The sequence below is a fragment of the Pongo abelii genome, chromosome 1, assembly GCF_028885655.2.
Source record: "Pongo abelii isolate AG06213 chromosome 1, NHGRI_mPonAbe1-v2.0_pri, whole genome shotgun sequence".
NCBI classification, from domain to species: Eukaryota; Metazoa; Chordata; class Mammalia; order Primates; family Hominidae; genus Pongo; species Pongo abelii.
This window is the reverse complement of record NC_071985.2, coordinates 33759560-33785897: the sequence shown is the minus strand read 5'-3', so window position 1 is coordinate 33785897 and position 26338 is coordinate 33759560. Positions and strand designations below refer to the sequence as shown.

The 26338-nt window shown below is 39.6% G+C and overlaps 1 protein-coding gene across 1 annotated transcript in view; it reads right to left on the bottom strand.

Moving 5' to 3' along the window:
- The window catches only part of USH2A (usherin), an 827758-nt gene that overhangs the window by 31243 nt on the left and 770177 nt on the right, over positions 1–26338 (bottom strand). Inside the window, exons 63-65 of the mRNA XM_024239307.3 lie at positions 21811–22038; positions 15729–17245; positions 12636–12957 (exon numbers count right to left, since the gene is read on the bottom strand). Coding sequence (XP_024095075.2) covers positions 12636–12957; positions 15729–17245; positions 21811–22038 — 2067 coding nt within the window. The remainder of the gene's footprint in view (positions 1–12635; positions 12958–15728; positions 17246–21810; positions 22039–26338) is intronic.

Genomic DNA, 26338 nt, shown 5'->3' with positions numbered 1-26338 from the left:
TGCTCATAAATTATGCCTCATAAATAAAAAGATACAATCAAGGGAATCATATCAATTCATCTACAACCTTGGAGTACATTTTCCCATGGCACTCACGCTAATGCCTTCTTAAAGGGTAGCTTGTCATAGGTTTTGAATATGTTTGAATAGCAATATGCTGAAATCTTCTTTGCCGGAATCATGGTTAAAGAATGTTGGCGAAAAAGACAATGCAATGAATTTGAAATTACATGATTACAAGATTGTTTTATTTCATGAGTAGCCCTGCAGGCTCCAGTTATGAAGGAATAATGTGCTGAAAAGCTCTAGGTAGCTATTTATTTAACTGTCTACCTATCTGATTTTCTTTCACCATCAAATGGATGTTTTCCAGCATCTCTATCTGCATAGAACCTTGCTGGATACAATACAGTCACACTTTTACAGACACAGTCCTGTTTTCCAAGTTCCCTTCATCTAAAACACTTTGGATTAGGCAAGATAGAACCTGATTTTAATTGATTTCTGGGACCCAGGGAAAGAGGGTACGGCAGGACATTGTCTTGCTTTCCATGAGCACTTTTGAAGTTCAGAGACGTGAAGCTACTGGAAAAATAACAAGACATTTCCCATGCTAGAAATGGGTGTCTTGTCGCTACTGCTTCTCATACCGCCTTGCTCTTTGGAGCCATTTAATACTTGTGAATATGGTTCTCCTCTAATATCTGAAGAAGGGAAAACTGACCTAACACTGTGAAATACTGAAATTTGCCCTGATTTTTTTTTTTTTTTTTTTTGAGACAGAGTCTCTCTCTGTTGCCCAAGCTGGAGCGCAGTGGTGCGATCTCGGCTCACTGCAAGCTCCACCTCCCAGGTTCACGCCTTTCTCCTGCCTCAGCTTCCTGAGTAGCTGGGACTACAGGCACCTGCCACCCCACCCGGCTAATTTTTTGTATTTTTAGCAGAGACAGTGTTTCACCATCTTAGCCAGGATGGTCTCGATCTCCTGACCTCGTGATCCACCTGCCTCGGCCTCCCAACCCTGATTCACTTTTAACAATAGAACTAAATAATCCAAGTTTGGAGTTATCACATGCTTTTTTTTTTTTTTTTTGCTTATATCTGCTCTCCCTAAGAGGAAACAGGAACCCAGCCCCATCCGGCTCTCATGGAGGATACGTGAAAGTAGTTTTGGGGTTTATTGAGCACTTACACTTTTGTAAGTGTATTCTATGTACTAATTTTGCATTTTTCCTCCCGACAATCCTATATGGTTGGTATTATTATCCCCACTTTACACATGAGAAAACTGAGGAACACAGAAATTTATGCAACTTGGTAAGTGGTAAGGCTGGCCTTTCAATACAGATACGTGACATAAAAGCCCAAACTCTTTACACCTTCCTATATAAGGCCATTAAAAGAAGGCCTGTACACATCTTCCACATGGGTGGGTTGCTGCCCTGGGCTTTTCATAGAGTCCTGCATGGACTGGCTTTTTCTGTGGAGGGTAGCCTAAAAGTGAGACAGGGGAAACTATCACAAACAATGTGACATCCGTCTCTGGTGCCACTTATCATGCTTTGAGCAATATTGCATATTACACAGAAGCAAGTACTACTCATATATTTCATCTTGTTCAAACATGTGTAAATGCATTGAAATTCCATTATGTTCTCTGCAATAATGACTATACCCTAATGTATATAGCATTAAAATATATACTTTATCCACAATAAGTTGCTAGAGGAAGCTAAGATCACAATCACCAATTGTGATTGACATCTCCATGAAGGATAGTAAATTAGGTAAGACCATTTATCATCCATGAATTCAACACATATTGATTGAGCCATTTCTATATGCCAGATGCTGTTCTATGAGCTGGGGATACAACAGTGAACGAGGCTGGCATTAACATCCTGGTGAGGAGAGGCAATCAATAAAAACACAAATAAAATAAACAGGTTAGGATATATGCTAGAAAGGAAATGATGATATTGTAGGGTGATATACACAAGGTGATATAGCAGAAAATGTTGGCTTATCCAGGAGGTTCTCTCAACAGATGACCATCAAGCTGGGAAACAATTGGCAGAAGGTACCAGATGAAGATCTGAGGGAAGAGCATTCTGTGGAAAAGAAAAGCATGTGCAAAGGCCTTAGGGCTAGATCCTCAAGAAGGCCATTGTGGCTGACCTTAGTGAGTAAGGGCCAGAAAGCAATGGGATGAGGACAGAATTGGACAAAAGTGAGACCATGAAAGTCCTCATGGAAGTAGAGAGGAGTTTGCATCTTATGGAATGGGGGAAGTAGGGTTTGCAGTAGGAGAGTGACTTTATTTGGTTTTCATTTTACAAGAATGCTGGATACTGAACACCTTCTATGTATTTATATATTAAATCTTACTTTTTTTTTTTTATAAGTGACAATACTCTAGCCTTAAAGTCAACTTATTTAAAGTTCACAGCAACTTTCCTGGGGTAAGTTTTTTGTTGTTGTTGTTGTTGTTTGTTTTTTTAATCTCAATTTTACAGATAAGAAAACTGAGGTTTAGTGAGTTTAAATTACTAGCTGAAGATCCAAAATTGATAATTCATGGAGCCCAGATTGCAACCCTAATCAGTCTGTCTTCACAGCGTCAGGAATTTGTGCTCCTGATGGGGGTGACTTGAAGAAGCTGAAGTTCAGCAGAGCCACCATTGAACTTGGGGTCAGAAAGTCAGGACTTGAGTTCTGACTCTGTTGCTTTCTGACTAGGTAATTTGATAAGTCATTCAGGTTCTTGATTATGCTAAGAAATAATAACACCTACCCCATAGGACTATTTTAAGATTTACATGCAATATTGTTTCTAGAAATTTCTGAGGAATGGGGTAGGGGATGAATACATTTATAAATATTTCATCGATTTTTGAAAGTCCCAAAGCTGCATACAAATGCAATTTGGAGGTAACTGTTGGGGTAGAATTTAAGAAACCAGTCTTTGAACCTGAAACTTAAGGTTCAAATTTGAGTCCTTCAACTTATCAACTCTATATGCTTGGGCATGGTATCTAATTTTTCAATGCCTCATGTTTCTCACCTGTAAAACAGTATCAGTAATAACACCTATCTCAAATGGTTGTATAAGATTAAATTAGTTAATATACATGCAGTTCTTAACACAGCCCTTAGCACACAGCAAACCCTAAATAAATAATAGTGATTACTATCACATTATTTGTGTGAAAAGACAGGAGAGAGTGAGTTAACAGTTTGGGGGATCTAGTGGGGCTAGATAGCAATTCTGCAACTCACTTCTGGATTCGAGTTAGTTGTTATGCATTAATAAGATTGGAAAACCCTCCACAGCATTTGGAATTTAGCCCACACCTCCCTCTGTATCTTTCTTCCAGGTACTTCTGTACTCTAGAGCTTTGAGGGTTAGAGTAAATAAAAGCCTGGCTTTTCAAAAATATTGCTCTACATTGAAATTTGTTAATTGGGTGGCTTCTCTACTTTGTCTTATTATTAGTTAAAATTTCTCAAAAAGTCCTCAAACATGAACAAAAGAAAAAATTAGAGCAATTCAATGGATTCTTTAGAGAAAAGAATTTTATTACTGGTTTCCATTAGAAATATGCCTATAGGAATCAAAGAGAGAACTGTAGTTTTCTAGATGCTTATAGGCATCTTAGTAATGATCAGATCCATCAACAGATAGATAAATCAATTAACAAGAAGAAGTCTCAACTATGATCTTACAAATTACCATTTAAGGCATCCGACTTATTTGAATGTGTTAACATTTTTGTTTCTACCTGCAGATTAGATGGCTTCATATATCCTGAGATGTTTATTTACAATTTAATGGTAATATGCTATTGGTTCAAGTACTTAAATACAATCCTTCTTAAGTCTTCAAATTTACTTAGTGGTTCATCAATAATCATAGAGTGACAAGCCAAAGCTGGCCAGGTGATCCTCTAGCCCAGAAAGGATTCTACTGGTAAAGGCACTGTTATATATTGGTTGAGAAGCAGCATCATTCTGAGTGTGGAGGACGAGCTGGTTTTTCCCCAGATCCATTCTCTGCCTTTCTCTGGCTTGGTCTGTACCCCGGAAGGCTGACTTTATCAGACTGCCTCACCTGGAATCTTTTCTCCTCTGTCTCCTTTCCATTAGGGTTTGATCAAAGGGAAGAGAGAGTTCAGGTTCTTTGTTTCTCCTGCTCCTCTCTTTGGCACTGCATGTTGACAAGGCTGAATTTCCTCTCAATGACCCACTTTCTTCCACTGTCCCTGCAGGCCTAGAAGGTAACAGCTTCTGGCTCTTCCTACTCCCTGGGTACTTCAACATCCCTTATTGATTCTCTTAATTCTGCCCACATCTCCATAAATAGCCTCTTCATTAAATTTTCTTCAAATACCCTTTGAATGTGACATATGTTTCCTGCTGAGATCCCGATTGATACAGTGGAGAACATTTTGAACCATTACACGGGTACCAATAACAGTAGGTGGGCTAAGAGAGGCTTCTAAACATAAGGATGGAGATTTAGAAAGGGATTTCTTTTTGTAAGACTGAAGGAACAGAGAAATGGTGCCTCTTCGTGTCTCTGTGGAATGATTTTAGTCAAGTACCTCTTTAATATCAAGGTGCCACCTGTCCTGCACAAAACCATCTGGCTGGAGAGTAGAATAAGAGTGGCCTTTAGAGTTTGGTGTGGAAATCGTGTTGTCCCTGAAGATAAAGAAGCTGCTTCTTCCTCCCTGGGTTTGTTTTGCCATCACTCAGATCTTGCAAATATCAACGTTCCTAGCCATATTTTTATGGATACATTATTCATAGGCATCTTTATTTGTCTTATCAACTATACTTTAAGTCCCTGAAGGGGAGAGTGTATGGATTTTAGCCTCCTGCCTCAACCCTAGTAACTAGGTATACACTTTGAACATTGTAGGTGCTTAATAAGGACAGGTTATTAAATACTCAATTTATAGGATAAAGGAAAATAAGTAAAACACATCTTATCCTTTCCTAGATGTTTTTACAGGACCTAACTTTCAGGTGATTTTGGGAGCCTTTGTTTTCATGGCCATCTGAAGAGCCACGAGGGCAGGCTGGAATTACACATTATCTACATTCAGTTGAAAGGCATTCTGTTGTGTTTAGCATTTTGTTTCCAGCAAACAAGCTTCCAACACAGAGACAGGAAGATCAATATCATCTTAAGTGAAATATAAATCTGAGTTGCATCTGTATGAGGGTGAGAACCAACCCATCTTCACATGGATAACTTGTCTCAAAGGCACCATAAAGATTGCCAACAATAGAAGCTTTAGAATAAAGTCCTAAGGGTTGCCATGAGAGATGGAACAAGAACAAAAAGAATTAGAGCATGCTCCTGAATGTGCTCACACCCACAGGTAGAAATGATCTCCCACGGGAACAAAAGGCTTGATGTGAAAAATGATCAGGCCCCAGGCCTAGTGGCAGTCTTCAGTTTTCTATATGTGGAAATGTCCCAATGGCCTTCAGTTTAAGCTGTGCACTCAGGCCCTAAAGTTTTAGAATAAATACACTGCCTGAGTCAGACAATATCAATAAATCATTTAAAACCTTGAGCCATGGGAGTTGGGGTGGGCGTGGGGAGCTTAGTTCTCGTGGGAGAAATTAACCAGACAAAAACCTCCATGCTGGTCGGAAATACGTTAGTGAGATTAATACCTAATTAAACGCAAGTCCAAAACTAAACAGAAAACATGCTCAATATGTTTTCTCTAAATGTGATATAGAAAAGGGATGGGGTAAGGGTGACAGCAATAGAAAACAGGCAATGCAAAGCAAGTAGCTAATTGCAGAAAAGCAGAGTCAGACTATCAGAGTTTGGAATTTTAGTCATGGGTATGTGGGTAAATTACTCTTTTTCTGAGAAGACAAATGGCAAGGACGAGGAGGGCTGAACTTCCTAGTGGAAGGAGTATCACACCTTTAGAGTATAGCTATATACTTTTTAAAATATATTAGTGAATAAATATGTTAGGTTTCAATGAGAGATACAACTAATGATATTTCCATATGTCCATCTTGGTGATGAATAACCATAGATCCGTTTATTATCTGAAGCTGATTTCATACATCACTTGCATCAACACAACTTAAAGCTAAATACCATTAGAAAATTCTGTTGCTTTGGGTCAGAATTAATTTTGTCAGGTTTTACAAACTGTAGATTACAAAAAACCAATCAAGAGAAGATAAAGTTTGATTAGAATTTCTAAAAATTATATGCCTGTAGCTTACTAGTACTCTGCCCATAGAATACAGAGCTGGAGTGTGCTTCCTTTTATAGATGAGTGCTATGAACTGACTGTTTTTGTCCCCTTCAAATACATATGTTGAAGGCTAATCTTGAATATGATGGTATGGAAGCCTTTGGGAGGTTATTAGGTTGCATAGGGTGGAGCCCTCATGAACAGGACTAGTGTTCTTCTACCTGCTATATGTGGATATAAGGAGAAGACCATTATCTGCAAGCCAGAAGGTGGCCCTCACCAGACACTGCATCTGCAGGTGCCTTGACCTTGTACTTCCCCGCCTCTAGAACTGTGGGAAATAAATGTTTGTTATTTAAAGCCACCCAGTCTATGATATTCCATCATAGCAGGCCTAATTTATATTATAAGGAAAGGCCCAAAGAGGTTAATGTGCTCAAAGATCCAGAAGTAGTGAGAGAAGGAGTAGAAGATGTTGGTCTTTCTCCCTCCCACTTCTAACTCATCGCCGACCATTTGGTAGCCTATGGTGGGGGCTGGTGCAGGGAAGGCCTCCATAGTACCTCTGGCAGTCTTTAGGCAGCTGCCACTGGCAGCAACTGTGAGGATCCCCTTCTGTGTCTCCTCCACAGCCCTTCTTTCCATTCTCTTGTTTGGGGACAGTGTTGGTCTGTTAGAAAGCAGCAGACTGCCATTCTGCATGGGCTCCTGCAGCACTAGCCCTAAGTTCAGACCCCATGCCATGAGTCAGAGTTTCCTCTAAGGCTGACCTACTGCTTCTCAGTCACCCAGTCACGAGGCGCCAGAAGCCTTCAGAGACCCTGAGTGTGCGTGGGCGCTTACCGCAAAAATCTGTCAAAGTGAGGAAGTTTCAGGAAAACTAATTAAGTCACTGACAGCGTGATTCAGTGAAACGGGGGGTGGTGGCGGGCCCTATCAAATCTGTGGTGAGTCATTGCCTTAAGCAAGAGTATGAATATGAATGCACAATTACTGAGAGCTATTCATTATCCTCGGCTCACTCCCCAAGGGTAAAAACCAAAATGTCTTAATGGAGTAGACTCACACCCAGGTCCCTCTCAAAGCCTGTGGGAAAAATATTGTCTTAATTTGCTGCTAAACAGTTAAGAACTCCTCCACATATAATTTGGAGGTTCACACTGCATGTATTAGAATAGCCCAATTTTGAAAGGGTTGAAGATAGAAATGACTACTGTCTTTAAAAAAATCTTCTTGGATTTGTAAATATTCTGTAGCACAAGCAAGACTGTGATCTCTGTTTAAGGAAGAGGTCTGTGCAATGGAAGAATTTTATTTAGTACAGATGCATCTCATTTATGCATGGAACATACATTCACAGAGTTGTCTGAGAATTAGATTTTGGTAAACTAAGTTGCATTAGAAATTCACAGAGAATGTTTGTTTTCTAATGGGACCCTGCAGTGCACTCTGTAAAGCCACCAACTCATTCTTGCGGAAAACAAGAAAAAGTAATATTCCTAATTTTTTGATTCATATTTTAGATCTCACTGGCTTTATTAAAGCTAATCCTCCAGAGTGTTATCCTTCAGAATCCCAGAATTCTGGAAGCTATCCTGAAATGACTCAAACTAGAAAAATCCCCTGTTTTAAATGATGGTGAACTTTACTCTTACCACCAAAGACCGGACCTCCCAAGTAAGAAACAAAAGAAAATAAAACAACAATAACAAAATCCAAATAAAATCCATGAGGCAGATTAAAATAAATTATATGAGTAGCTGAGACATGGACTTCGTAAATAATATATTCTGTTCTCCTTTCTAGTTTCACATCAAAACAATAGGACCCTTCTTTAGGAAAGCCAGGATAGACCAACGTCAATAGGCTATCATCAATGATCATCATGTAAATTAGGCACTTGTGGGGAGCTGGCTTCACTTATTTGGGCTGTTTATGACAGTTTAGGCTAGTGATTCTCAACCCTGGCTGCACAGGAGAATCACCTGGGAATCTTTTGAATCGCACGTATTCACAAACCCATCCCAGAATCAGAACTACAGGGGAATGGGGACTGGGTATCGGCACCCAGAATGTTGTGAAATTTCCCCAGGTGATTCTAATGCGCAAAGCTGAGAACCACTGATTCAGAAAATCACCGCTTGAAAATCAGACTTAAGTAGCATAGCAGCAATGTCTCACCCTCTGAGGCAGTATTTCCAAAAAAAGTGGGTTGTGGACCATCCAGGCTGCTTGTTAAAAGTACAGGTTGCTAGGCTGGGAGCGGTGGCTCATGCCTATAATCCCAGCACTTTGGGAGGCTGAGATGGGTGGATCATGAGGTCAGGAGATCGAGACCATCTTGGCCAACATGGTGAAACCCCGTCTCTACTAAAAATACAAAAAACTAGCTGGGCATGGTGGTGTGTGCCAGTAATCCCAGCTACTTGGGAGGGTGAGACAGGAGAATTGCGTGAACCAGGGAGTCGGAGGTTGCAGTGAGCCGAGATCACACCATTGCACTCCAGCGTGGCCACAGAGCGAGACGCCATCTCAAAAAAAAAAAAAAAAAATACTGGTTGCTGGGGTCCCTTCCCATACCACCCAGGAATCTGCCCTTTGAACAAGCTCTTAGGTCCTCCACTTGTACTGTAAACAGTGGGGATGCTACCTTTAGGGCATTCCATATTGAAGTATTGGTGAACACTTAGAAGGTGCTTGTGATATCACATGGATCTTGCTCACCTTCAAAGGAGCTAGTAACCAAGCTGGTTATATGAATTGTGGTGAGGTGAGTGACATTTGCTGCTCATTTAATTTCCCTCTTTGGTTTTCTGCAGTGAGTAGCTCCTCCCTCTCTATAAATATCCATTTCTCCAGATATTTCCTGACCCTCCTGCCCATCAGAACTCATCCATCACTTTAGGAGGCCGAGGTGGGTGGATCATGAAGTTAGGAGTTCAAGACTAGCCTGGCCAAGATGATGAAACCCCATCTCTACTAAAAATACAAAAAAAATTAGCCACTCATGGTGGTGGGCACCTGTAATCCCAGCTACCAGGAGGCTGAGGCAGAGAATTGCTTACACCCGGGAAGCGGAGGTTGCAGTGAGCCAAGATCGTGCCATTGCACTCCAGCCTGGGTGACAGAGTGAGACTGTGTCTCAGAGAAAGAAGAAGAAGGAAAAAAAAAAAAAAGAAGAAGAAGGAAAAACAAAAGAACTTATCCATGCAATACCCTCTTCTATCACTGGCCAACTGATAGAATGAGTTGATTTAGACTAGTGAAAACTGTCTTGTTCTTTTCACATAACTAAATTTTAACAACTGCCTTCAATGATTTAACTCAAAACCAGAAATGAGTACAATGATGTAATGTAGTGTAGGAAGGTGGTGGGGAGCCCCATCTGACACTTGCAAGGCACACCATGTGGGTGGCAACCTCCCCAACTATACATCCTCATGATCTTCTGATTAATCCTTCCACACTGCTAGGAAGTTTCTCAGGTCTTTGTTTTTATTCCCTACAATCTACAGTTACCTCAAAAACACACCCCTCTGCAGAAGGGTCAAATCACTGTCAGTTGTTGGGTGAGCAGATTTATATAGGACAATGAAGGTGTTTTCAAAGGCAGCTTGCAGATGAAGTAACCCTCAAGAGGTTTTGAGAGCAATGCAAATTCATCACAAATACAAAAATGCTCTTTTGTTAAAGAAAAATAAATTGTTTCAGTATATAACTTCCTAAATGACTTCTGTAGGATTACTTAGGGTCCACATAGACTCAATGTTTACACAGGCTAAATGAAACTAATATTTTCTGATCATTTATTTCAGCATTTAATCTATGCTTTTCAAAATATTATTTTCCATAAGAACTGGGCCTTTGGGCTAAGCCAGATTTTGATTTTCTTTGTTTTCTATCCTTATGTTGTAACTACACGGGATTAGCTAATAAATAAAAATTGGAGATCAAAAACCAAATTAAATACTTTCATTTGAGTGAGATGAGTATGGAGGAGGAGTGTAACACCGAGCCGATAGTAACAGTTACAAAAGAAACCACACAGCCTAAGGTTCTTAACTTGTCTCTCCTCTGAAATGTGGGTCCCTTGGTTCTTAGTCATCCTTAGTGCCTGATGAAAAATCTGACTAGAGACAAGACACATGCTTGGAGCTTTCCATTCCATAGAAAACTGGGATGGGGCCTGGCACAGTGGCTCATGCCTGTAATCCCAGCAGTTTGGGAGGTCAAGGCAGGCTGATCACTTGAGGTCAGGGGTTCAACATCAGCCTGGCCAATATGGCAAAACCCCGTCTCTACTAAAAATACAAAAAAAATTAGCCTGGTGTGGTGGTGCACGCCTGTAATCTCAGCTACACTGGAGGCTGAGGCAGGAGAATTGTTTGAACCTGGCAGGCAGAGGTTGCAGTGAGTTGAGATCTCGAGATCTCGCCACTGCACTCCAGCCTGGCTGACAGAGCGAGACTCTGTCTCGAACAAACAAACAAACAAAAACTGGAATGAGACTTCTACAGATCATGTGACCAGAATTTAACCCAGTGACACAACACAATACCAGAGAAAGTTTGTGTTTCTTATATATGGGTCATTAAGTTGCGTTTAATTAGCGACTGAAGATTTTATGCTGATTTCATCCAGCTCTCTCACGAAGGTACTATTTTTATTTGTAAGGGAGACTAGATAATTGATAGTTTGATAACGTGACACTTCTCAATAAAGGTAATGAGAAAAGAACAAAAGGGCAGGCACATAGGTTCTGGCTGTTTCTAACAGTGTTACGTTTCCGATGGTGGCATCAGTAAGTATTTTGTTCCTTTATGACATAAACCACAGTTCTTATCCTAAACCCTTGGGGGCCTGATGTGTTTTAAAATAATTTTGTTTTTAGATTTTGAAATAGGATAAAATGTATATACTGTATATTTTGTAATATCCATACCATGATCTGATTAGCCATCTTATAATAAAGCAATATTTTTGTAGCAAAACATATAAATATTCATATTAAATGGGATAAATAAATACTGTAAATAGTCTCAAGTCTGTTTAGATTGGGTTTTGTTGCCAAATGACTTGTGGCAAAGCAAGAAAATACTTTTAAGAGATTTTTAGACTTGGAATTGCAAACAAGGGATTACGGATTTATATCTGTGTATTTTTCCAAACCATTCGAGAATTTATTTGTATTTTCAAATCTTATTAATTCGGTAATTTGTCCCATACATTATTGTCCTAAAATATTCTTTTCATGCTTAAAATGTTCCCTGTATTCACTGTACTCATTGATTTGGTCACTATCTTTTTGGTGACTTATTTTTATTATTTCATGTTATAATAAGCTTTTTAAGGCTCAGTTTCCTCTTTTAGAAAATTTCTGTTGGCATTGTTCCCGGCACTTAAGTGCTTACATCAGTCAGTAAGCTTTCTTTGACTGCAAGCAAGAGGCACTGATTCTGACTTAAGCAAATGAGAATTTACTGTGAGTATATGGAATTAAAAGAACGGTTGAAGAACCATGCTTGGAAATAGCAGGGAAAAGAAAAACTTTTAGATTGAGGTTAGGGATATTTTATCAGGACTTCTCACCTCCACCTTTTAAAATTCGGAGTCACTCTGCTGAAGATCAAGCCCCAGGCAAATCTGAGGGGCTGAGGGGCTCATGTGCCCACCCCTTGGCTAGGAGACAGCCTGACATATTGATTGACACTCCCACCACGCCTGAGCAAAGGGTGGGGGAAGCACATTCTCCCACAGGAAATGAGGTTGTTATCACAAGAAGAATGCAAATGGACTCTGATGGCGAAACAAAACAAACCTAACAGAAGTCCTCCATAGAATTCACCATACTTTCTGAATATTATTCTTAATTCTTGGCTTTTTAAGAATGCACAGTCTTATTTTTTTAGGCCATCCTCAAAGAAAACTTAAGTCATCGCCATGGGCAGGTTAGTTGCATTCCTCTAGATTTTTTTCAACATTCTGTATCTTTCTTGAGCACCGAGGCTAGAGATGTTTGCTATTTGATTTTATTTTGGTACAAGTAATGAGTTATTTTCAAAGTGATGTTTTAATAAGGAGTATCTCCTACCAAGGCAACACTGACAGAGGGAATCTTAATGGCAGAAACCACTTTACTAATAAGAAATGCAAATTCACCTGGAATCTACTTAAGAAAAACAACGTATATAACATGGCTTAAAAACCAAGAAAACGAAAAAGGCAATGAACGTGGTTTTTCCTCATTTACCACTTAAAAATTTTTAAGGAATATTATTATTCTCCTTAAGTCCCACATTTCTTTATGTGCCTTTTCAAATTGCGCACCATTTTTACAGGCAGGTGCTGATGGGTGCAAACAATCAGCTCGAATTGTTTATAATACATATTTCTTACCTGATACTCATACTCTGTGAAAGGCAATAGTTCGGAATCTATAAAAGAGGTTGAGCTTCCATTATAGATTAGGACTGGATTGGATTTTCCAGGCTGAGTTGCTATTTGTCTTCTGTATAATTCGTAATACAAAACTTTTCCATTTGGCTGCAGCGGTCCTGTCCACAAAAGGGAAACAGTTGGCTGGAATCCTCCTGGAGCCATTTGTACCTCCAGATGTGGAGGGGGTTGCATCAGAGGTGCAATCTCAGGGGTCTGTATGAATGTCCAGTCACTTGATGCACATCCCAGGGTGGTGCACGCTTGAATTCGTATTTCATACCTTCAGGACATAAGGCAGAAATTAGTGATTTTCAGCAAAATAGATTTTCATGGGAAGAATCTTTAAAACACCAGGCCTTAAAAAAAAAAAAAGACAAGCTTACATGTATTCTTATTCACAGCTAACTCTTAAGAATAACAAAGTTGAGAATGGCTTGAACCCGGGAGGCAGAGCTTGCAGTGAGCCGAGATTGCGCCACTGCACTCCAGCCTGGGTGACAGAGCAAGACTCTGTCTCAAAAAAAAAAAAAAAAATTATATTTCCATGGAAATTTTTGAACAATCAAAATCCCCCTGGCTTTCTAAACTAAAGTTCCTGATCTGCTTGAAAGGGGTGAGTACAATTCTTCCCCTAAACAAAGATGTATGGAATAAATAACTCTCAAGATTCTTTCCGGCATGAAAATTCTGGTACTCTTCAGAATTACTTAACATAGCAATGAAGAATGCAGACCTTAGAAAGTATGAAGCAGTTCTCAGCAGTCCTGGACTCCTCCTACCTTTGCAGCTAGAGCTAAATGATCCCCCAGGAATGTTTCCAGGTCATGAAGGAACATCATGGAATTAAGGTCTCAGTGGTAATAAATCCTCTCACCTGATACCTAACATCTTAAAACAGGCTCCCTTACATGACACAAAGACCTTGCGGGGCCAAAGTTAACCCAACTACACACCAGATTATCAATCATGAAGACACCTTATCACCATCCAGTTAAATTCAACTAATCAATTATGTTTTGCCTCATAGCTGGTCTCTGCTGCTTGAAAAGGTCTATTTACATAGCAGGGACTTCTCCTTTCCAACAAAATGCATTTTTGTGAGTATTTAGTGTCTATGGCTGTAAATGAGCACTTTTTTCTCTATTCCCAACCACCATTGATTTTAGGACACCTTCAATTTTCCCTCAGGCACCCAGCTATCTTCTTTCTACCTTTATTCCTTTTAGTTCTAGCCTTTTCCTCTTCTATTTTCTACCTCCCCTCTTTGCTCTTTGAATCACTGCTTTCTGTTCTTTTACTTGCTCTTTCTCTTTCACCTTTTTGCTTTCTTAATTACACCTTTTTCGCTTTGTGACTTATTTTATTCCCACTTTCTTCTCCTCCCCTGGTTCTCGTCTCATGCCCATCTCCACCCATGACAGGGCTACCAGTTTATTGGTGATCAAATCCATAGCTGTGTATGGTAGATCTGACTTCTAAGCAATTCTGTGAAGTCAATTTTGATTTCCCACATAAAGATTATTCATTTTTCTGGGTTATCTGTGGTAGTTTCTAAATTTTGGGCTAAATTCCTTCTGCTACTTAGGACATTCCCAGGCTATTTCTTCTTACTGACCAGCTGGGGGTGCTGAAAGGAGGACACACACATTTGCAATATTCAGTGAACATTAATCCACTAAAAACAAAAACAAAAAGCCACTCATGAACTCCAACTTCATATAGAAGTGATACCCTGTTTTATGTCAATGTCACTTACAGATTCAGTTAGAGTGGATAATGAAGAGATTTCTCTCACATTCTTAAATAACCTTGCAATTTATCAGATGAATTAAACTTTTTTTTCCAGCCTGGAAAAAGCATTCCTTTCATGCCTGGACAAATTGTTTCACCTCTAGAAGACTTTTTGAATAAGAGTTTCAAAAGGGAGCAAATTGATACGATTTTTGAAAGTTGGAGGTACAGTCAGGTAAAGAGGAAGCCAGTCTAGAATATACAGCTCTGCAGCTACAGTGGGCCTTTTTCATGCCCTGAATCAGTGTAAGGTAATATAAAAGCCAACTCACATAGCATGTGGATTAGCTGCAGAGGATACCTGAGGAAGTTTTAATTACTGTTTAATATTTAATAGACCCTAAATAATTGTCATGAGTAGATGCATAAGACCATGAATGTTTCATTTAAACAGCACTATATATCAGAGGTAATTATAGGAGGATCTAATCTGCACATCACTAGATCACAATAATAGCTGAATTTTACCTATGGTAGTTGGAAATCAACACTCTTTCAGCCTTTAATTTTTTTGAGTGATTCTGTTCATTTTACTAAATTTTAAGCATAAAATGTCTTTTATTACCCTTCTCTCTGGGGATGTAAGTTACTTAAAATGTGATGGGGAAAACTGCCAAACAATTATTTAAGCAATGGGCAAGATTCTTTTGTGTGGAGAACAACGCACTTCCATGCATGTCACAGAGCCCAGATGGGACCGCTAAGAAAACATGAGCTAGTAAAGTGGCACTGTCCTGAGAAACCATAAGAAAGTAGAGTCAGAGAAGCCTTATTATTCCCGGAAGAAGTGCTGGATTTGATAAGAAGGCTCTTCACAAAACAAATTTTGTTTTAGTCTAACTCTGGCTGGTAATTGCGCTCATTGATTGGCACTTTTTAACCTTAAAATAATACATCATTTTCTTCACAGTCTGGCCAAATGACCCTATCAGGGCTGTCAGAACTGTCCAGGGGCCTGCGTATTTCCAGGGGGACTAGCCTCATCTCTGTCCTACTTATTTCAGATACCAGGATGCATTGCAAACCTTTCTGAAACACTGACTCTCAAAACATCACCTGCAAGAATTCTGCTCTCTGGAGGTTATGTAAGCAGGCTTTGCTTGGATAAGGATGTGCTTTGTCTACTATGCATGTTTAGGTGGATGGAGGTTGGGGACACCATGCATCCTATTTTTAGAGTCTTCATTAGAACTGACCAAGGGCTCAGGCAATAGAAATGTCAGTGGCTCACTCTCAGAAAACCGAGACACGGCTACCTACCTGTGAAATGGCTTCAGCTGGTTTACTACATATAACTGCGTACCAAAAGAATTGTGAGTTGTGTTTATGTGTATGATTTTAGTTTCTCTTTCAAATAGTTCACGGATGAAGAGGGTATAGTTGATGATATCACCATTTGTTCTCACTGGAGAGTCCCAATTCACTAAGATCTCCTGAGGACCCCTGGCCTGCAATTTTGGAGGTTCCATCCCTGAGGGTGCTGAGGGGCTGGTTCGATCTTTGACAAGAGGACTCAAAACACCCCCTTGGCTGTTGTTGGCAGTTACTGTGTAGCCATACTCCACACCTGGGGTGAGAGTGAAATCATGATAGTGTGTTTCCAAGCCTGTATATACAACGGTTCCATTCCTCCTAAGTTCATAACTTCTGATCTGGCCATTTGGGTTTCTTGGAGGTTTCCAGGTGATTTCTATTGATTCTGAGCCTGTGACTTGCAATGTTGGCGAGTCCATGTTCTCTGGCAGAGCCTCCATTGTCCAGGCAGATTTTGACACACTAGCTGTGCAACCTCCATTCGTGCAGGCTACAAGGGAGAAGTTATACTGAGTGTAAGGCTGCAGGTGGGAAACCAGCAGGCAAAGGCCCTGGCCAGCAAGGGACTCCTTATTATCATATCTAACTAAATATTTAGTGATCTTTCCATTTTGCACTGTGGGCGGTGACCAACATACATTCATTTGAGTGGCACTGATGGCCCAAAGATCTGGAGGGCTGACTCCTGATGGAGCAGCCTCTAGAGTTGTGATGCTGGTGGGTTTGCTGGTGGAGCATCCTCCACTCGTGCAGGCTTGGAGTGCATAGCTATAGGTGGAAAAAGGAAGAAGCTCTTCATCAGTGTAATTGAAAGTCACAGGATCAAAGCTAAAAGCATAGAGCATTTCATTCCTTTGAAGCCTATAGGACTGGATAATACCATTAGACTGTTCTGGTGGAATCCAGGAAATCAGCAGTTTCTGGGGATTCATAGAAACATAGGATATCACAGGTGGAGAGAGACCTTCTGGAGGCGCTTGCAACGTCCTCACCACATTCCAGGAGCTACAGGTATGCCCAGCTGAATTCCAAGTGTAGATTTTATATTCACACTGCGTCCACGGTTGCAAACCTGTGTCATTATACATAAATGTATTCCTTTCAGTGTTATATTCTGTGAAAACAATTTTCTCATTGGCCTGGATTGTCTGATTTCCCCAAGCTTTTCCCTCGAAGCATCTGCGAATCACTTCATAGCGAATTATTTTTCCATTTGGGTTAACAGGCTCAGACCAGCTCAGCTCAACACTGGTGGACTTCACAGAGTGGACAGTAGGAGCCAGCTGAGAGTCTGGAGGGGCTTCATCTGTCCACAGAGGCTGGGGCGCCGAGTGTGCACAGCCTGCTCCGGTGCAGGCCTCCAGGGTCAGTGTGTAGAGAGTGAAAGGATCCAGACGGCGGAAGAGAAACTGACGATTCAAACCAGAGTATTCCAGGAGCCCGTCACTGAAGATGTTGTATGTCTACAGAAGGACAGAAGCAAAAGGGATAACTTGCAGCATGCAATCTCTTTGTGTAGTTATTTAGCCGCTTTTTAACCTTCACCCCCTTGTTCCTTATTTTGATGACCCTAACTTAGAAAAAGTATTTTGATATTAATTGGGGATATGTGATTTTTTTCAGTTAACATAAGGCCCACAGAGAGACAAACAATGTTTTTCTTTGCCTTTTTCTTTTCTTTTTTTTCAGTTTGGGAAATACATAAGCATTTATCTCAAAACTAAGGGCTATTGAACCTGATTCTTTGACTTAAATGGTATTCACAAGGTTTCTCCTATTTGTATTTTTTTTAAAGTAGAGAATAGTATTAAAATCTCCTGTTTTATAGATATGAACTGCTTCTGATCTCATACTGACTAAAGTAGGGTCTACCTTCGACGGCATTTGCTGGGAAATAGAATTACAATGCTTAATCATGTGCTGTTACAGAGTGCCAGGGCTGAAAGAGTTAGCGTGTGTGTGTGTGTGTGTGTTTAGGCACACAGACACCTATATTTTATACATAAGTACAAATATCCATACATATATATGCATGTACATATACACATGTATATAAATCTTTATGACTAGGAGATGGAAAAAACACCCTGTTTTCTCTCGCAGGCTATGGAAGAATTGATTGCTCCTTTGGGGGCAAAGTAGTCTTTTGTTCTGGAAAAAAACATCTGAGTGCTTATTATACTGTACAAATGTAGAGCAAGTTTTCATCCTTGTATTATTCATTCTTTTTGAAAGATGGGAAGTAAGTTAATCTGAATGCAGGTGTTTTTGAACAGTGATTTTCCAACCTTTCCCTGCTCCAACAAACCTGAGAGAGATGACACACTCCTATCGATGACTCCCTATCATGGTGACTCTCAAGAGGGGACAGGACATATTTTACAGCCCTTGGAAGGCACACCCTTGAAACATTCCCAGGAGTGGTTCTTGGGCAAGCTTAATTTAGACTAAATTGTTAATATACTCCATTTTTCCCCTAAGATCACATAGCCTAGAAGTTTGGAAATCTCTTTATGTTGGAATGTTGTATGTTGGTGTGATTTTCTTGTTGAGGACCCAGGCAAGACCACCCCCATGTGGGAAGGGGACTGCCATATCTTCTGAAGGGAGCGTAGGTTCCATAGCTAGCTTGCAGCCTCTGTGACAGCCCCGAGCACCCCTTGCTGCCCCTGATATTCACCCGGCAAATCTCTAATTAGTGTAAAATTTAGCTTTCCCTCTATACTCAAGCTCTGAAATGGGTTTGTAGAAAAACACCCAAACATTTTTATTGGTCTCACTTTAAACTTCTAACCATACATTTTAAATAGGCAATTACCAATTTGTAATCCTATTTTATTCCCTCATGCTTTTGCTCTGTCATTTTCCCAGGTGATTATTTCATATTTCCTCCTTTCCCCTAACCACCAACACCCTCTTCCCTCCCTCACCATTGATTGATTGTTGACATAACCATATAGTTCATTGAAAATAGAAGCAGTTAGAGAAGAATGCTTCCATGTTATATATTGACCGCTCTATCCATGTGAATCTAGACTTACATGATTTGCCTTTCCTCCTTTTGCTATGAATGAAATATCTCTGTCCCTACTGAAGGCCACCTAAGCGCTGTATCCCATCCCTTCCTCCTTCCCCAAGGTCTCACTACTGCCGTTATTCTCATTATCTCCTACATCACCAGTTTATCTCCCTCTACTGGTTATTTCTAATCATGTTTAAATGTACTCTAGTATTTTTCAATGATTTTAAATAAAACTTCCCCATCCCACAGTCTCCACCTATTGCTCCATTTCTCTGCTTTTCTTTTCATCTAAATGGCTTTAATGAGTTGCTGTCCTAATTTCCTTCCTTGCCATTCTCTCCTCAAACAGCCATGCCAACCAGGGTTCCCATTCTACCACATACTCTCCTTGTCAAGATCACAGTGACCTCCTCATTCCTATACTCGGGGTGGCTTCTCTGCCCTCATTTTCCTTCTGCTCCCAGCAGCATTTTGGCATATTTTCTCTTCTCTTTTTGGACACTCCACTCATGTACTCTTCCTTCTAGCCTAGTTCCCTCTTATCAGTCTTTGCTGGCTCTCTTTCCTCCTCTTGACCCCCACATTTATGCCTCAGGGCTTGATCCCAGACTCTCAACAGGTTGAGTTACATTCTCTCCATAGCTGATCTCCTCTGGCACCGTAGGTTTATATAACATCCACCTGCTAATGGATTCTGAACATTTATCCCAGCAAAGAACTCTCTCAGGAGTTTTAGACTTGTACCTCACACTATCTACTTGCTCCTTCTAACTTGTTCATCTTCCAGTCTCCCCTTCCTCATCAATAGCCCAAAGCCTAAACCCAAAAGTCATCCCAAAGCGCTTCCTTTCCTTCATGTCTCTCATTCAGCTCATTAACACATTTTGTTATCTCTATCTTCTGAATGTATCTTCAATTCACCTATAGTGCATGATTTCACAACTGCTACTCTAATTTGACCCACCTTCAATTCTACCTTGAAATCTTCAATAGTTCTCAAACTCCATTGGTCCTTATAGAGCCCATTTTCCACAGGGTAGCCAGAGTGATTTTTAGAAACATAAATTTGATCATGATATTCCTTTGCTTAAAGCCTTCAGTAATTTTTCATTGCACTTGGAACAAATTCTAAACTCTTTACCGCGGCCTACAAGGTTGGGCACAATCTGTCTCCTACCAGTCCCTCCAACCTCTTCTAGTGCCATCTTTCTTTCCCCCAAATACTTCATACACACTAGCTTTTTTCTCTTTCCTTGAATACACCAAGTTCATTCCTGGCTTCAGGCCTTGCATTTGCTATTCATTTTGTCTGGAACATTTTGCCCCCATACCCTCACATGACTAACTCTGTCTTGTCATTCAGGACTCAGCTCAAATGTCAACTTGATTCAAATGATATTCCATTCTAAAATAGCCTGAGCAGGCATAATTACATTATTCTATTTAATTTTCTTTATAGCATTCATCGCTGTCTGTAATTCCCTTGCTTATTTATTTACTAGCTTATTGTTTGCTTTTCTGTACCCCCACCATTCATATACTCTGCCACATTTATTCACACGGACACACACACACACACACGTGCACTCACACATGGTCTGTAACATCAGGGAACTTGACTGTCTTGTTCACTCTTGAATAAGTATATGGCACTTAGTAGAAGTATTTCACCAAATATTTGCTTAGTATTTGGTGAAATGTAAATAAAGGTCCAAGGAGTCAATATTCTTATTGTCAATCATGCCAGGAAGAAGCAGATGCTCTCATGGCTCCAAATACCCACAAGGAGAAGTGCTTTGAGGGAAAAGTAGCTTTCTTTTCCGATGGGTGCCTTAGGGCCGTGATTTGGATTTTAAGGTCATGAATCCTAAGGCTCAAGCCTCTTGCCCCAGGGGGGAGAAGTCTGGCTTCTGTCCACATGAAGGCAGGCTGGTGGGAAGCAGCTTGCTACTGCTACTTGCAGCAGGCCTTGAAGCTAGGCAGAGAGGCAGCCCACAGAGAGGCCCACAGGATGGACCTGGGCCTGTGAGCTCTAGTTACAGTTCTTAGTTATTGCTGCACGTAATTTCCTGCTGTCATCCCTTTCTTAGGGTTTTCAGGGAGGCTTTATTAAAAGTAACAGCTTAGTCTCAACCCTGTGATGTGGAATTGATGTGGGAGTCTGCCTCTTGGAGAAGGAGTGCCAAAGGAAAGGGTAGTGTGTCTACAGCAGCTGCAGGCTGGGGGACTCTGCAGTCCCAGCCCACAGAAGGTAGTTGATGAGGGCCTAAGAGATGGACCATGGCCAGGAGAGACTGGAGGTAAAGGCAGTAGCATGAACTAACAGGTATGTCTGCCACCATCCTTGGGGAGAAACATCAGAGAGGTAGACGAGGGCTGGCTTTTGTGTGGCTGAAGGTTCAAAACATCAAAATGCAGGCTATTCATGAAAATACAATCTCCCCTGTACTCATGGGCTGGCGGAGCTTGAGATACGTATATGACATTTATAACATTGTTTCTCACAGCTACATACAGAAGTTGGGAAGCTAGCAGACACCTGTGGCTTGCTTAATGAGCTCTGTTTGAAGCATAAATTAGGCAAGTCTTAAGCAAATAACTGGGTAGGGTAATTCAGGAGGCAGTAAGAACACAGTCATTTAGAGTTCAGTTCTGATGTGAGTTCCTGGCTTCAAATCCCAACTCAATTACTTACAATGTAGGCTTGGGCAGTTACTTAGCCTGCATATGCCTCATGAGGTTTAGTGGTACCCAACTAGTAGGGTTGATGTGAGGATTAAATGAGATAATCCATGGAGAGCATTTAGCTCAGTGTTGGGTTCATAGGAAGCATCACACATCTAAGCTAGTTTTCTCTGATCTATGATTAAGTGCCTGGAGGAGCTATCAAGGAGAATTAAACAGGCTGCAAAGGGAGTTTTCCCACAGTGACTTGATGGCATGTCAGGGCTCATCTATTTGTCTGGAGAACACCAAACATAATTTCTTACGCAGGGTAGACATTACCTTAATCACACCATTGGTTCTCATAGGCTCTGACCACTGTAGTAGCAATGCCCGACCATTCTCTTTCTGTTCTACTGTAAAGTTTCTCAGTCCACTTGGGGAAGATTCTAAGGTTTGAATCAGAGTCCAGGGGCTTAAAATTTCTCCTGCATGGTTTGCAGCCACGACACCAATGCGATAGGTTGTGAATGATTCTAACCCAAACAGGTGGGCTTGATGGCTTGTTCCCTGTAAGAAAGTTAACAGTTTAAGTTGTTTTTTTTTTTGAAACTGACAATATTGCTGGAAAGTCATTCTCTGAACCTCATGGCCAAAGCACGTAGGCAACAGCAGCGCAAACACTACAGCAGAGATTTGAATTATCATTAAGAGAACAATGCATTTCTTCTTAATCTTGTTCACACCTTGAATATATTACCCAATGTTGTATGATTTCAGACACTCAGAAAGTGGACCAGACAGGATCCTTGACTTTTCAGTGCTTGCAGCCCAAAGTGTGTGATATATAAACATTAAAAAAAAAAAAACATGATGCTTCAGATCAGTGCTGCATCCAGCTCAAAATGGAAATCAGTGGTATCAAGCTGCATGTCAGAAACTGGGATAATTGCCTGCCAGGTTAATATTAAGGGTTTGGAGAGTTAAAGTGAACACCCCTAATTTCCAAATACCCAACACTATCTGTTTGTACACAAGACTCTCCATCTTCCCAGTCTCCCTCTCTCATTCTCTTGGCATGTATATATATCTTACGAATTCAATAAAACAAATAAACACAAGAAAACAGTAACAAGCCAATTCAACTGTACATGTACAAACACCCTTAGAGAAGTCTATTATTAATATAGATATAAAAATATTTTCATTTGTTAAAAGCACCATAAGTAAAACTATGAAACCTACCAAAAGTAATTGTTAGCTAGGCTTGGAGAATTTGGTCTTTGTTGCTTTAAAAGAAAAGAAAAAAGGGATAGCCAAATTAGGATTTTTAAAAATTTGTTTGTTAGTTTTTCTGCTTGGAGAGCAGCATTAATATATTTGGCATAACTAAACTGGAGCTAAGAATCCTAATGTTTCTAAAGGCCCTGGGGTGCTCTTTCCACATCTGGACTGAAAGGATATGTCTTTTTAAAGTAGGAATTATGTCTGCAAGTGGGGTAGTAATGTGTTCATAGGTAAACACACACACGCACACACAAACACACACACACACACTAGCATTTTCTGTTGTGTACCATCCCCATTGGATATAAGAAATCATGAGAAAGTTTTGACTGGGTTAGTAGGATATTTACGTTCAATGATCTGCTTTGGTTTATTAGATGTTTGAATGTGGTACATGGTCTTCAATTGTCTTCTTTCCTTGATGAGCAAGGGAGGAAGAATATAAAGTGGAGTAGTGAAAGTTATTTCTGCAAGTAGGTACCCAAGAACATCAGAAAAAATTATGTGTGGGGACATCCAAATAACATTTTGGATAAAATCTAAAACAAGATGACAAAATCAAACATTTTTTTCCAAACACACTGGTTAGACAAAAATAAAGCAATGTAGAAATAGGTTTTGGTGCTGTTTTCTGACATTATTGGCTGTATATTTTAACTGTGTTATTTCTTGTTATGTGTTAAACATAGGCAGAGAAAATACAATTTCCTTCACATATCAAAAACTTGTAAAGTCAATTTTCCTATTTCAATAAGTCCCATTATGATATTACATGCTAACCTTTTGAAATCTTTTAATATTTAAACATTTGCTGAGCAACCAGACTCTGAAACAAATTTTACAGAAATACTAATTTCTCTTTTTTAAAATATTAAAAGTTAGATCATAAATATTTAAAAACTTATTTCTCCACAACATTGGATTGGCCTTTTAGATACATATAGCACAGAACTAGAATGACCATAATGAATATTAAATCTGAAGATGCTACAAGTCCCGATTACAAACATTCTTTTCTGATAAATGATTCCTTTTCTGTGGAAATAGGGCAAACATGGGCAAGATTAATAATGCAAAAAAGAATAATTCTTTCTTCAGAAAATTCAGTAATAGATGCCAAAAAAGCATACGCTCCAAAGCAAATAGTAATCACCTCTAACAGATTATATATAAAAAAGGTGGGCTGCTGGGGGACATTTTTTCATAAGCTTTTGTCATAAGAAACATGAAAAGCATGTGGGCTATAAAGCAAAAACATATGTATATTGTCAATAGCTGCACCTGCTCAATTATAGTTTATTTCAGAGCTGAGAATTCCATTCAGCCCCTAGATGGCAATACTATCAAACACTTTTGGTAACATGAGTACTTAATGATTAACAACTGGCATTCAGTCATCCAACACACTCCAGGCAACCATTAAAAAACTAACAAAACTGATTTCATTATAGATTCTTTTAATAAACATTTATGGCTCAGATCCTTGAAAGCAGAAGTATTCAAAATGCCCTAGCTTCCAAACCTCCACCATCTAATATAGAAATATGGCCTGTAGGTTGCAAGTTGAAGTTCATGCATGCTTGGCACAGAAAATTTTTAGGGGTATACTCCTACAAAGGGTCATTACAACAGTTGTTTTGCTTAACCTGGTCTACATGTATCTTAAAAAAAAGAGCGAAATAACCACATGTTGGGATGTAAAAGTAATTTCTGTACCATGAAATTATACTGAGGACAAGTTCTTATATTACATTATTTATTTATTTATTTAAGTTATTATTATTATTATTTTTTGGCTCTTTTGCCTAGGCTGGAGTGTGGCATGATCATGGCTCGGTGCAGCCTTGAACTCCTGGGCTCAAGTGATTCTCCTGCCTCAACTTCTGGAGTAGCCGGGACTACAGGCATGTATCACCGTGTGTGGCTAATTAAAACAAAATGTTTCTTTTCTTTCTTTCTTTTTTTTGTAGGGATTGGGTATCACTATGTTGCCCAGGTTGGTCTCCAACTCTAGAGCTCAAGTCACCCTTCTGCCTTGGCTGCCCAAAAGTGCTGGGATTACAGGTGTGAGCCACTGCTGCATTTGGCTAATTTGTTATTCCTGAATAGTTTTTTATATATATATACGTATATATATATATACGTATATATATGTATATATACACGTATATATGTGTATATGTATATATATGTGTATATATACGTAATATACACATATATGTATATACGTATATATACATATATACATATATACATATATATACACATATATATACATATATACATATATACATATATATACACATATATACACACACACACACATACACACACATATAACACATATAGACTCCTTAAATAGATCTAAATAATAGCCATAGTTTTTGTCAATGTTTAGTAAAAGCTATATTAAAAAATGAAGAAAACATAAAAATGGCAAGATAATCCTTGCCAATTTATTCTTTGACATTTCAGGAAATAATTTATATTATTCTCTCCTGAATGAATTTCCAACATCAAAGTTCACTATTTTAGAATCCTGCTGCAAAATTTGGATGCAGTTCACTCTGTGGATTGGGTTGGCTCTCTTTTACGTGCTCAGTTACTTGTTATTTTTCTTAAATTTAGGATATTTGCTTGAGCACTGTGGATTTTAGATGTTTTGGATTCAGTTCCTTCCTTTGGAGATGTAGCATTCTGTCTCACTGACTAGGAAAAGTCATCACTGAAGACGATTTTCCTTCCTTTTACTCCTTTGCTTCACCTTTCTTCCGTTCCTTCCTTTCTCTTTCCTCTTATTCACCCTTTCCTTCTTCTCTCACTCCTTTTCCTCTATAGAGATTATCTTAATTCGATACTCTTACTTCTTCCCCTTTATTGCCATTATTTTGCACTTTCCTTCCTTTCACTCTTCCTAATGATTTTTTTGACTACATTTTTTGTTGTCCCTGACTTCTGGCCTGTCACCTTGCACTTGCTTCTGTTTTGTCTTTGTTCATTCTATGTGCATGTCCATATTGTACATAATTCTACAAACATGTCAGCTACTTTTGTTAGGCAGCAGATGAAGAAGATGACTCAACAAAGAAAAACAGGAAGAAATATTTTACTAGGAATAATCCATTCTTTGCAATCTAATACCTTCAATGGGATTCAGCCTTTTTTCCTTCTTTGACTTTATATGCATGAAGGTCAGAGTTTGGATACAAATCAGTGCCTCATTTTATGAGACATAAAGACAAGACTCTCTGGAACACTCTGTCAGTTGAGGTTCTGCTGGCAATTTGAACTATATTTTAACCTCTCGACTCAGCTCCTGGGGACATATGAAACTACTTGGAGTCTTCAGCAGTGTGACAATTTTACACCATCTCCTCTGATTATTTTTGATGACTTGAAGTGCCCCAAAGGTGGCCATGGGGTCAATAGGTTTATGTAGGTTGAAAATGATCAAAAATTACCATTGATCTGTAGCTGTCAATAAAAGGCTGTGTGGGGATACTCCCTGCACAAATGTTTAAACTGTATAAAGCTTCCCAACTTAGTCATCTTTGAGTCTGTTGATCTGATGATCCAGCAGTTT